The sequence below is a fragment of the Tyto alba genome, unplaced genomic scaffold (assembly GCF_018691265.1).
Source record: "Tyto alba isolate M040663 unplaced genomic scaffold, T.alba_DEE_v4.0 Super-Scaffold_1, whole genome shotgun sequence".
Classification (NCBI taxonomy): domain Eukaryota; kingdom Metazoa; phylum Chordata; class Aves; order Strigiformes; family Tytonidae; genus Tyto; species Tyto alba.
The window spans coordinates 17,941,404-17,953,514 of record NW_024881261.1 but is presented as its reverse complement, the minus strand read 5'-3'; the positions used below and the strand labels follow the sequence as shown (position 1 = coordinate 17,953,514).

Here is a 12,111-nt window from a genome sequence, read left to right as displayed (position 1 = left end):
AGAAAATCTCAGTATGTATGATAAATTAGATGTTAACCTTTCTTTCTCTTGCTGGTGTTATCTCACAGGTTATCTTTTTCTCCTTGTGCTTGACATCCATGTGTTTTGAATTAAGAAGTGATAAAATACAGATATTTGTTTCTATCTTTAGATACAATTTGTTGGGATGAATAGTTGACGAAACAATGTTTTAATTTCAGATTAGGAATACTAGCATCCTAACACAAATTTGATACTGTATCTGCTTGTTAGACTGATGATTTTCATGGATAATTATTTTCCATTACCTTTTCTGACTTTAGGGCTGCAGTCAGAACTATGCTGTTTCTCTTTTTTCTTTTTCTTCAGTTGTAGTTAGCTTTCAGATCCTCCAAAACACTATGGGTACATATGTACAATCTCTTCCTCTGACCATTTAGAAAAATGTAATGAATTAGAAGCCAGAAGAAGAATTTTAATATTTGCATGCAGACCAGTACATTTCTCTGCTTGCTTTCGGCACAGATTGTTTCATTTGGGTGTAGTAGAACCATCAATGATATAATTCTATTTCTGAAGATATTCTTTAGGGCCAAAAAACCCACCCCAAAATGACTTCTATTAATTTTCTTCTACAGTCCAGGGCACAAGGGAAATAAATGATGTCAGTCTGGAAGAAGAATTAAAAATATGCTCATGTTTAATGGAACTTTATTACACACACATACACACTCAAAGTCAGCAACATTTTTCCTTGTTCTTGAATTTAATAATGAGTAAAAAGTGTATTTTTTAAACTTTGTTGCAACTAAGATGTGACATGGTTTCTGAAGAAAAACTTAGGTGAACTGCTCAGTAAAGTTGCTTATGAGTTAGTTTAAGCTTTTTCCGTTGGGAACCTAAAACTTTATCCTCTGCTTTTGATTTCTGAATGCGATTCTGTAAGTGGAGAGAGGCTTTCTTTTCAATGACCTCTTCATTCACAATTCATCTTTAGGTGTCTATTTCTGCCATGGACGTTTGCCCTTCTTTGGCCATGGTTACATCTGAATTTCCTACCTCACATGTGCCTTCATACTCTGGTGATCGTATTTTTTGGTGATCTTCTACGTGCATTGAAACTTAGCACAAATGTAAAGAGCACACTACTACTAAGGTAGTTTGTCCCTCTTTTAAGCAGCAATGATAATTTGTCTCTAACAAGGCAAACGTTTGTTTTGTTGTGATTTTAAGCTTTTTGTTATTTTGAGCATGTGAAACCCGATCAACCAATCTAAGCCCCATATAATGTTCTATTGTCTTCGCAGCTCAGCAAACCCTTATCTAGGGTGGATAAAGCCAAAGCAAGGACAATGATTTCCGGGTGTTTTACGATGGGTCATCAGCTCTCTCTGCCTGGTACCATTAACAGCCCTTGGATCTCACTCACACTTGGGGAAAGGGAAGTGCAAAAGCATTGAAAGGTAATCACGGCCCGGGCGGCCAGGCTGTACCCACGGCCGTGCCAGGCGGTCAACGCCCACCGGGCCTGCCCGGCAGCAGCCCTCCGGCTGGGCGTAGGCCGGGGAAGGGCCGCAGGAGTCCTCGGACACTGTGCTTGCCCCCAGCCCCCACGGCCATACACAAGAATGAGGAGGAAGAGGAAAGGACGAAGGCAACGCTGGATGCGGACGCCATCTCCCCGCCCCTCCCCAGGCTCCGGCGCTCCCCTGGCCTGAGCCTCGTCGGCCTCCGTCCGTCTCCTCACAGGTGAACGCGTATCCCTCCGCTGCGGCCGCCCCCGCTGCCGGGCTCGCAGCCCTGCAGTCCCCGGATGGAAAGTGTGATGGCCGCCAACAGCGACTCATCGGGTTATGGAGAGGGGCGAGGTAGCTTCGCGAGGGGCCCCGGCCGGGGGTCGGGTGGGGGAGTGTGAGGTGCGGGAGGGGTGGCCCGGCGCGGGCTGCGGCGGAGAGGAGCAGGCAGGAGGTGGCGAGCCGCGGCGGTGTAGGAAGCTTCCCTGTCGTAGGGGTGAGCCGTTAAATAGTCCGCACCCCCCCTCCGGCCGCGGGAAGTTGTCGGGGCGGCCGGGGCTGGTGCCGGGGCGGCCGGGGAGCGTGGCCGGCGCCCGGCCGCGGCGGGGAGCGGCTGAGAATGTCTCACTGTGGGCTCCGGGATCCGTCGCGGCCTGTATCCCTCCGCCGGGCTGCGCGGGGCCAGGCGAGGCGTGGCGTGGCGGGCAGCGCGGCACCCCCGGGGCTGTGCGGGCGGCCTGGCGGGGCAGGGGCGGCGCTGCCCTGGGGGCCGGGTGGCTCCCGAGGGAGGAGCTGGGGAGGGGAGGCGCCCCAGTCGCCCCCACCTCGATTTTCGGGGAGCGCCCACCGCCGCTGCCGTGGGGTGGAGCCCGTGGCGCGTCCCTGAGGTGGTGACAGCCCCGGGGGCTTCCCCACCGGGCCGGTACCACCGGCCGCTTCGCGTTTTGTCCCTGTTCTTCCCCGCCTCTTTCGTCCCAGGGACGGGGGCACAGCCCGCGCCCCGGCCCCGCTCCCCGGCCGGCCCTGGCAGCGCCCCGTGGGACCGCTGCTCGTTACCGGCGGGGCCGGGAGCCCCGAGTGGGGAGACAGGGAGCGTCCCCCAGGCATCGGACGTGTGGGCTGAGAAAGTGGTTGTCCGCAGGTATGTCGGCGGCGGCCGTGTAGCGCTGGAGCGTTGAGCTTCTGTTTTCTTGAGCTGCTGTTTTCGTAAATGGCAAGTTTACTGTGTGGCATTGGTGTCAGTGTTTGTGGGTGTTAGCTTTGAGAGCGATTTGGGAACTTAGTTTTGTTTTATAACTTATTTTTACAAAAGCAGCGCTTTGCTGTGTCAGATAGATTGTATCTGACTGCCAGAAGCCTTAGCTCAATGGGTTCCTGAAGATCTAGTTCTGTAAGTTCCTACATGTGTCCCGATCTTTCTAAAGATGAAGGCACCACTCTAAATTTGCAGGCCCATATAGGATGGGACCAGGCATGGGAAACACTTTAGCACAGGGTGGTGGGTTTTTTTTAGTAAAATTTAAATGAGCGTAAACAATTTTTACAGTAATCTTGAAAATACTGCCTTGCTGGAAATGTATTTTGAATTTCTGTTTTCTTGTTCTAAATGGAAAAACTGTAAAAGGTACCTCATTTAGGAGTGTCTTACTCCTGTAATTTCTTACTAGATTAAGGTATATAGCTAAAACTGTTTTCTCCATATGTACTTTTAAACAAAGTACTGACATATTGGAGTGTTTTGGGGGAAAGAAAAATGAGGCTTAGAGCCTCGAGTGGTTACTTATGCTTGTGCTTAGTGATTGTTATTTTTTTTTTTTTAATCAGAGTTAACTGTGCCCATGCTTCTGTATATTCAGGATTTGTATGCATCATATCTGCTTTATAATCTACTTACTTGTTTCAAATATTGTGAATGTAGTATTCCACCCCTCTCCCAGGCTTTTGCAAAACTTTCTAAAAAATTATAAATAGGTCTTCGCTATAGAATTCGTCACAATTTTTACTTAAGAAAAGCGTCTTTTGAGTTCAAGTTAAAATTTGGTGGACTGAGGTACTAGTTACTTCTTTCTGTCTTGTTTTTAAGTTATTGTATGTTTATGCTTATCAGTTATGAATGCCTGAGATGTAGTGATAAAGCTAAGGTTAAAATAGACCTTGTTTGCTACCAATTTTTAGTCCCACTCATTATTTAGAATTTGTATTGTGTTTGATAGTGTTCTTTGGGAGAGAACATGGTATGTATTTATGGACAGTGCTTCTGTCTTCAATGTATTAAAAATGCACATAATGGAAAATTGTGAAGCATTTGTGCTTTTCAGTTTATTTTTCCAGTTATGCTCATTTTTACAGCTTTTAAAATACCTTTCATTTTGTTTCCAGACCTTTTTTTCAGTATTCTTCGTGACTGTGGCCTTTTCTGAGACTTACACACTTACCTCTTCTATGTCTGTGGAAAAATGTTAAAACGGCTGTTGAAGAATTGAAGTCAAGAGTTTTCTTCATGTGTAAGTTTGACTACTACTTTGATAATGTAAATTTAAAGATCCCTGGGATTTTAAAATATTTTTTTTTTACTAGTTGGTTGTTTCTAGTAAATATTTTTATTTGTCATGCTGTAGGTGCTTGCTGATAGTTTCATGCTACCTAATAATAACAAGGTTAAATTGTAATTTGTGTGGTTAATTAGTTAAAGGAGATCTCAAATCAGGTTTGAATATACCCAGCTGAGACTCATTGCCAAACATAAATGTTTTATCAAGTTAGTGAAATGTTGCCTAATTGAGGGCCATATTGGCCCCATGTTAAAAGCCTGAGGCTTGTTGTCTGCAGCATACTTTATCCACTGCTGATTTTTATACTGTTAATTGCACACACATTTCAGGTTTCGGTATTTGACAGTATAGCATTTTAATGTGAATGCTAGGCAGCTACCGTCAGGATGACATATTATATCATGCAACCTATAATCTTCATGTGTTGCATCTGGGTATTAAAAAAAGTTCTTCAAGCTATGAAGTCCAAGTCATTTTTATTTACTTATTTTTTATGTGGGAGTTCAGCTTGCTCCTGTTCAAATAAGGGACTTACCATTGACAAGAGAAAGCATTATAATACAGTACTCTCTTGGTGAAAATGGAGTGTGTAGTAGTTGACTTGTTTTCTTCTGCAGGCTTGAGGTAAAGTAATATCTCATGTATTAATCACCTGTGTGAAAGATGGGAAGTGTATCATGAAGTTTTAAAAAAATAAATCCCATACCGGAAGTGTTTTAATTGGGAAAGACTCTCAAGGAGGGAGTGTGTGTGTGTATGTGTCTGTGTGGTTTTCTGTTTTGTTTTTTGAATGTTAGATGTATAGTTGAAATCTTGCAGGTCTCATAGCTGAAGAACACAGCTGATGGAGTTTATTTGATATTGAAATCTGTTTTGCTTATTATTTTCAAGAATTGTGCTGAAATGCTAATATCTTTTCCAAAGGAATGCAATAAAGCATATGCTTAAAAAAAAAAAGCCCAGTGTTTTGCTTTTCTTGCTGTGTGATACATGAACATGGCTTTGAAAATTGTTCAGTCTCCGTTTTCTTTGTCAGGTATGTGCATGTTTGATGCTAGATACTTCCTTCTCACAGGCTTATGGGAACATATTTGGAAGACATTAGTGGTGATGCTTGTGATGGCCTGGAGCTCTAGAAACAGCTCTTGCACTTCATCACAATGGGGGGGAGGATGTGATCATTCTTTCAGTTTGAATGTGAATAAATAGGATGATCTGATGAGTTCCAAGTCTGTGTTGCTTCAGGCAGGGCAGGAGGGTGGTGGAGAGAGAGCTGCTGATCAGATTTCAGCTAACGCTTTACTAGCTGTTCCTAGTAAAGAAGAAAGTGATACTGTGACTTCTACTATGGAAAAAAGTTTTTACTAAAAAGTGTTATATACCAGTGAAGAAACAGTTCTTCCTTTTCAGTTTCAGTTTTCAAAATCCAAGTTATTTTTGCTGTTATTCCATTTTTGCTGGTTTTGAAATGTAGGAGTGTTGTTCGAGTATAGACTTGGGCTGCCAGAAATTGTTAGTGCAGCCTGTTGTGGAAACACTGACATTAAGTCTGTAGTGAGACGGTGATGCTGGCCATACGTATTTGAGTCTCTTAATCCATAGAAGAGTACTGTTGTCCATCATGCACTTGTTCTGAAAAGATTAACCTATACCCAGGAACATATGGTGAAAACCACAGTTAACTTTTATCTGTTGACTACTTCAGACTTGTGTGATACTAAAGGTAGGCATGCAAAAAATTAACTGTAGCTGAGTGTGGTGTTTTTTTTGGTATTGATAAAAGATATAATGTCTTAATATTTGCCTTGCTTGTTTTCTAATTTCAGGAGAATAAAATGGGGAAGCTCTAGAACCTCGAGAATAACTCAGCGCAGTAGTCTTGTTTGCTGCAGGAGCTAAGACTAATATCAAGAATTCACTTAAAAGGAAAACCTAAAATTATGCCATCTGAAGAGAAAAATGTTTTTAATGATAAAAAGCAAATTGATTTGTTAAAACACAATGCTGCAAGGAATTTTTTTACAGAGACTACTTTGGAAAAAGCACTGATGAATGCTCCTTTAAGTGTGATGTCTCAACCAGCAATTTTAGATGTCAATCTCTCTTATGAACTAAAAAATGTGAAAATTGATTTACCCAAGGTGAACATTCCCAATGAAGTATTAATGAAACATGAAGTTGATAGATTTGGAAGACTCTTTCAGTGTAAACAGCAAACTGCAAGGAAGTCATTAAGTCTAGAGAAAATAAGTGGAAGCAATCCCAGTTGTTCAGAGGGAAGCCACTTGCAAAATAAACCAGAAGTGCAATTTGAAGAAGGGTTGAAAACTACAGCAAAGATACTGAATTTCACTTGTACGAAGTGCGTGGATAACATTAGATACAGCCCAAATGATCTACAGAAACATTTTCAGCTGTTACACTATGGCGAGTTGCCTTTGTATCCATGTGAGATGTGTAACTTCTCAGCTAATGACTTTCAGTCTTTTAAACAGCATAGACGCACCCATCGTAGCACTTTAGTAAAATGTGAGCTCTGTAATGATGAGCATATGTACACTTTGTTGGATTTGACGAAACACTTCACATCAAAGCATTGTATAAATGGTCACTTTCAATGTGAAAAATGTGGGTTTTCTACCCAGGATGTGGGCACATTTGTTCAGCACATTCACAGACATAATGAGGTTCCATATAAATGTGGAAAATGCCATCACGTAAGCTTTACGAAAGAGGAGTTCCAGAACCATCTTCTTGCTCACACCAGTATATTTCCTTTTGGTTGTCATTATTGCAGTTACAGCACACCACGGAAAGATTATCTTTTAAAACACATCATAGCTTTGCATAGAGACCACTTATATGCAAAAGAAAAACTGGAAAAGGATAAATGTGAAAAAAGGATAGTGAAGACTCCAGCAGGACTGAAGCTTGTGTTAAGAAGGTATAAAATGGGAGCATCAAAAAAAGCATTATGGAAACGAAAAAAAATAAGTAGTGGAAGTGACAAAACTGGAGAAAAAAATGCCCAAGTACTAAGAAGTATGAATAAAATTCAAACAGAAGCTGAGGATCTGAACCACTGTATGAGAGATGTGGAAGCAAATGAAGAAAAAGATCAAATTATATATACAGAGAAGCATAATTTCACAAGTGGAATGCTCTCTGCTACTACTGCACAATACAATAAAGCAGATGATGGAACAAATTATGGCCTGGGATTATTGAAAAATGCTGTTCATGGACCGACGGTATTGATGGTCAAAAACAATAAAATATCTGTTCCAGCAAATTACAGTGCTAAATTTATGGGATTTAAAATGGTAGATGGAAAACAACATATTGTTATAAAATTATTACCTACAAGTAAGCAAAACTTACATTTGTTGGGTCAGAAAACTGATCCTATTAAGGATGGTTCTACACCTCCTTTGCTACAGACTGCTGATCCCTGTGGCTTGTCTTCAGGTGCTATACCATGTGTAACTGATCAGTCAACCTTAAAGAACAATTCTGTTCACCCATTAACCTCCTCTCCATTTTCGTGTTCTGTTCCTCATTTAGGAAAAACAAAAGTGGAAAAACAAAATAACGCATTGTATGGTAGGAGTGTTTCTCAAACTGTAGCACCTTCTAATGTAGCAGTAGGAAAAAGTTCAAATTATTTGCCAATGAAATTGGGCTCGAATGTACCTCCATGTGATGAGGTGACAAAAGCTGGAACTCGAAGTAGTGTCTTGTGGAGAAGCTATAGTCCTCCAAATCATCCTCAGGTATTACCACCCACTATTACAAATGCGCTTCACTATGACCCTATGAAAATGCCCTTCTTTCCTGAACTGAAAATGCAAAATGGAGGCCTGAATAATAGTAATGGAACTAATAATCTCTATTATTCAACTTCAGTGGATTCTTCTAATGAAGGGTTGCTGTCTTTTCACAACTATTCCAAAATGGACAGTTCAGATAATCCATGTAGCATTTGGATGTCAACAGATGAAAGGTACAAAGAATTTATATCCAACAAAACCATTTCTTTTCAAAACAGTAGGAGAAGTGAATCCGCATCTTCATATTCGGAGTCGATGAAAGACTTAAAACCAGAGAAATTTGTATCAGCCCAATTAAATATTAATAAAACTTATGGACATATAAACACTAAGAATAATTCTGTGTCTTCTAAAAGCCGATCTAAATGTGTTGTTGACAGTGAGTCTTTTATGGATGACCAGCATAATGGCCAGCAGTATTTGGATGCGAATATATATCAAGGCTTTGAGAATGTAGCAGAGAAATTCCAAGAAAACGCCTCTGATTGTGTTAACTCAGTCTTAATGCCTAAAATCACATCTGTTTTCTCATTGCAGAGTGAACAGGCAGCTAATTATTTATCGCCTGAAATAAACCAGTTACTGCAAGATGTGTTAAAAGTGAAAGCAACTACTCAGCAAGAATCCCACAGCAAGTCAAATAATTGTGTAAAACTTCATTCTGACAAGCTGCTTTCTGGTTATGAGACAGGGAATAAAGCCTTTACACATTTAAAAAGCTCGGCAACTGCTTGTGCTTTTCAGAGGTCTCCTTCTAATGTAGGCTTTCATTTATATAAAAGAGAGCTGAACACAAGATGTAGCACAAATGAAGGTACACATTGTGGGAGAGAAAGACAGACACCCAGAACATCATTTGATTCACAGGGAATGGATAAATTATCCATAACTCCAGGTGTTGGTACGTTGCTAAAAACTCATACAGATGCAATCATGACACAGCAGTTAGTAAAAGATAAAAGGCTGTCTACAACCCAAAATCCTAGCAGCTTTTCACCAGTTCTTCAGGAACAGAAGAAAACCCTTTTAGTTCAGTCCCCTCCATCAGGATTTTTTGTTCCCTTGCACCTTGCTAACCAGCCCGGACTACAGGTGGTTTCAGGAAAATCACTTCCATCAGCAAGTTCATCAGATGGGCATGTGACTAAAGGTGTACCTGCATCTTTTGTTTTAAATAAAGGACCTGGAATGATTTTGACTTTTAGCGGGGCAATTGGAACAGTTGCAAATGTCCCTAGTGATAGTTCTCAGGGTTTAGGGAGAGTTGCATCCAGAGAATATGGTAAAATAACCATACCAGCTTCAAAAGCGGAGGGAAAAAATGACAGTTTCAGAAGTGTAAGAAGTTCCTGTAATAGGAGAGCATGTAATACTGCAAATGACTCATTGAATAGCATGCCATTCAAAAGACCTCTTATAATTACAAACTCATCGGAGTCATCTGTGAAAGGAATTTCTTCTGTGAAGGTGTTATCAGAGCATCAGGATGCTGTCTTTGGGTCCTTGGAGTCAGTAAACCAACAGGAAATTAAACAGAAACGTGTTTATGCACTTTTGCCTGATGGACAGCAGGCAGTTTTTCTGAAATGTATGACACCAAACAAGCCTGTAGTTCATAAGCATAGTCTTTTTCAGGATAATGCTCAGTATCAAAATTGTCAACCAAAGAAAACTGGAGCCATGCAACAAAAGCTTCTGCTGAAAATTAAGACTTCTGCTTCAGATACACTGGCTGATACCACTCAGTCAGTAAGCAACTCAGTGCCCTCATTACAGTCGGATAACTTGCAGTCCCTTACTCCTGCACTAGCACAGAAACAAACTAATCTTACTTCTAATGATGCCTTAATCTTACCAGGTAGGTTAATGCCAGCAAATGCCTCTTTGGCAAGCTCTAATCCAGCATGTTGTGTTCCTCCTGTAGAACCTGTTTATTCTACTAAGTCTGTAGGGACACGGTTGCAAAAAGGTTCTATTGAGAGTACGCAAATAATAACTGCTAGCAACAGGAATAACTTTGGTAGGCAGAAGTCCATGTGGAACACTCGAAACAGAACTGCAAAAGTGAAACCTCGTTTAAAACAAACTGGGTCTAAAAGTTCAGAAACTGCGGGTGTGCAGAGAAGCAAGAATTTCAAACGGAAAAGTAAGGATAATTGCCCAGAACCTCCAAGAAAGAAAGTAATGTTGCACAGAAAGTGTAAGGAAAAGAATCAAGCTGAAGTTGTTAGTGAATCAGGTGGCCCTTACAAACCAAGGGCATCAAAAGAAACTGTGAGGACTTTGAAATTACTTCCTTTTAATTCGAAACAGCTTGTAAAATGCCCTCGGAGAAATCAACCAGTTGTTGTGCTTAACCATCCTGATGCAGATGTTCCAGAAGTTGTAAATGTAATGAAAACCATTACTAAATTTAAGGGACATGTTCTTAAGGTTTCATTGTCAAAACGGACTATTGAAGCACTTCTGCAGCCAGCCTTCTGCAATGCTTTGGATGTAACTACTGATGTTCTTTCTCAAAAGAGGCACAGGACAATAAAACCTATTAGCCCTGTAAAAGAAAGATTTGTCTTAAAATTGACACTGAAAAAGACTAGCAAAAACAATTATCAGATTGTGAAAACTACCTCTGATAATACCTTGAAAGCTAAGTTTAGCTGCTGGTTTTGTGGTAGAATATTTGACAATCAGGATAATTGGGTAGGACATGGACAGAGGCATCTGATGGAGGCTACTCGAGATTGGAATTCATTAATGTAATGATCACCAGTGAAGAAAATAAAATATCACACGTTACAGTTGTTTAAAAAGAGAATTAATTGAATTAGGATAAGTCATTTTGTATTTCAATATTATAACTGAAGTTTAAAAATAATGCAAAATGCTTGCATTTTAAAAGGAAGAGCAGAGTCTCTATTGCCATCAAGCTTTGAGATAGATCAAGGAACTTTGTGGTTTAGATAACTTGTAACTAACTGCAAATACAATTCCATAAAAATATATATTATTTTTTGTTAATACTATCATGTCCTATATTTTTATTCTATGGAATGAGTCTTCAGGGCTTTTGTTCTGTACATATTTTAAAAAAACCTAAACATGTAAATATTTTTATACTTTTCAATTGTTTGGTATTATTCTTGCACAGAAATTAACACCCCCTCTATTTTTCAGTTCTGTGCATGCACTACTAAAAGCAATTTTTTAAATTTTTCAACTACAGACAGCAGTTATCCTGGGATCCAGGGATTTTGTTATTTTCACTTGTTAGCTCTTGATTTTGTTTTTCAGGGATTGAACACTATTGTTAGCAAGTGCCTAAAAGATGTGAAGCAGTTTACATTATGTCAGCTGTGTAACCATAGGTCCATATAGGGCCATTTCCCCAATAGTTTCATTTAAACAAAGCCATATGTGAATGCTTTAAGCTATATTGCTATGCACATGACACTTGTACTATTTCTGTGCAGTTTGTCTACTTTCTTAGTGAAGTATTTTTCATATAAATTAATAAAACATGTTATGATTGTGTTAATATGATGAGCCTGAGAATGGAATCAGTTGAGAATATGCAGTATATATATCATAATGTATATGGTGTTTAAGAATGGTGAACATTCCTAATCTGTATTGACTCTGTCACTATTAAATTTGCTATAACTTGTGTTTACAGAATATGACTGTGAGCATTTATAGAAAATATTTCTTTTTTTGTTTTATACTGTCTGCCACAGACCCTATAGGAAGGCCAGAATATGGTGAAGTGGAAAGTACCATTTCAGGCCTGTAACTGCATTATAGTTTTATACCAGGTGGATGTAATTTGTCCCTATAATGACTAAGTAATATTTTCTACTATTACCTATTCAGATGAACTGCCTTTTAGGGTACCAGGGGTTTGGCAAAACAAAGGCTTGATTTATTCTTCCCTCATTTTATTGGCCAGTAGGGTAATACTCGTTGGAACCTAGTTGCTTTCTGCTTACAGTTAGGGATAATGATGAAGGGAGAATATGCTTCACATTTCTTAATGTTTATGTGAGGGTATGTAAACAAAAGACCTTCTCTTATCCACAGTGACTGAGAGTGTACAAATGAAGGTCCGTATTATCCACAATAAGTATGTTTAGAGACTTTGTCCTCCAGATTCTTAATGAACCCGGAGGCTAGATCTAGTCCTTAGTGGGAGTGCCCTTACCATATGGTACCCTTTGACCAAATAGTAGAAGATTACAC

The 12,111-nt window shown here is 40.1% G+C and overlaps 1 protein-coding gene across 3 annotated transcripts in view; it reads left to right on the top strand.

The window, feature by feature from the left end:
• Nucleotides 1-727: 727 nt before the first annotated feature.
• ZNF518A (zinc finger protein 518A) overlaps nucleotides 728-12,111 on the top strand; it is a 59,387-nt gene continuing 48,003 nt past the window's right edge. Inside the window, exons 1-3 of one of the 3 annotated variants that reach the window (XM_032995233.2) lie at nucleotides 728-1,847; nucleotides 3,873-3,997; nucleotides 5,872-11,538. In XM_032995233.2, the coding sequence (XP_032851124.1) occupies nucleotides 5,986-10,635 (4,650 nt within the window). In that variant the 5' untranslated portion in view covers nucleotides 728-1,847; nucleotides 3,873-3,997; nucleotides 5,872-5,985 and the 3' untranslated portion in view covers nucleotides 10,636-11,538. The other 2 variants (XM_032995241.2, XR_004407394.2) reach the window with 2 other exon arrangements.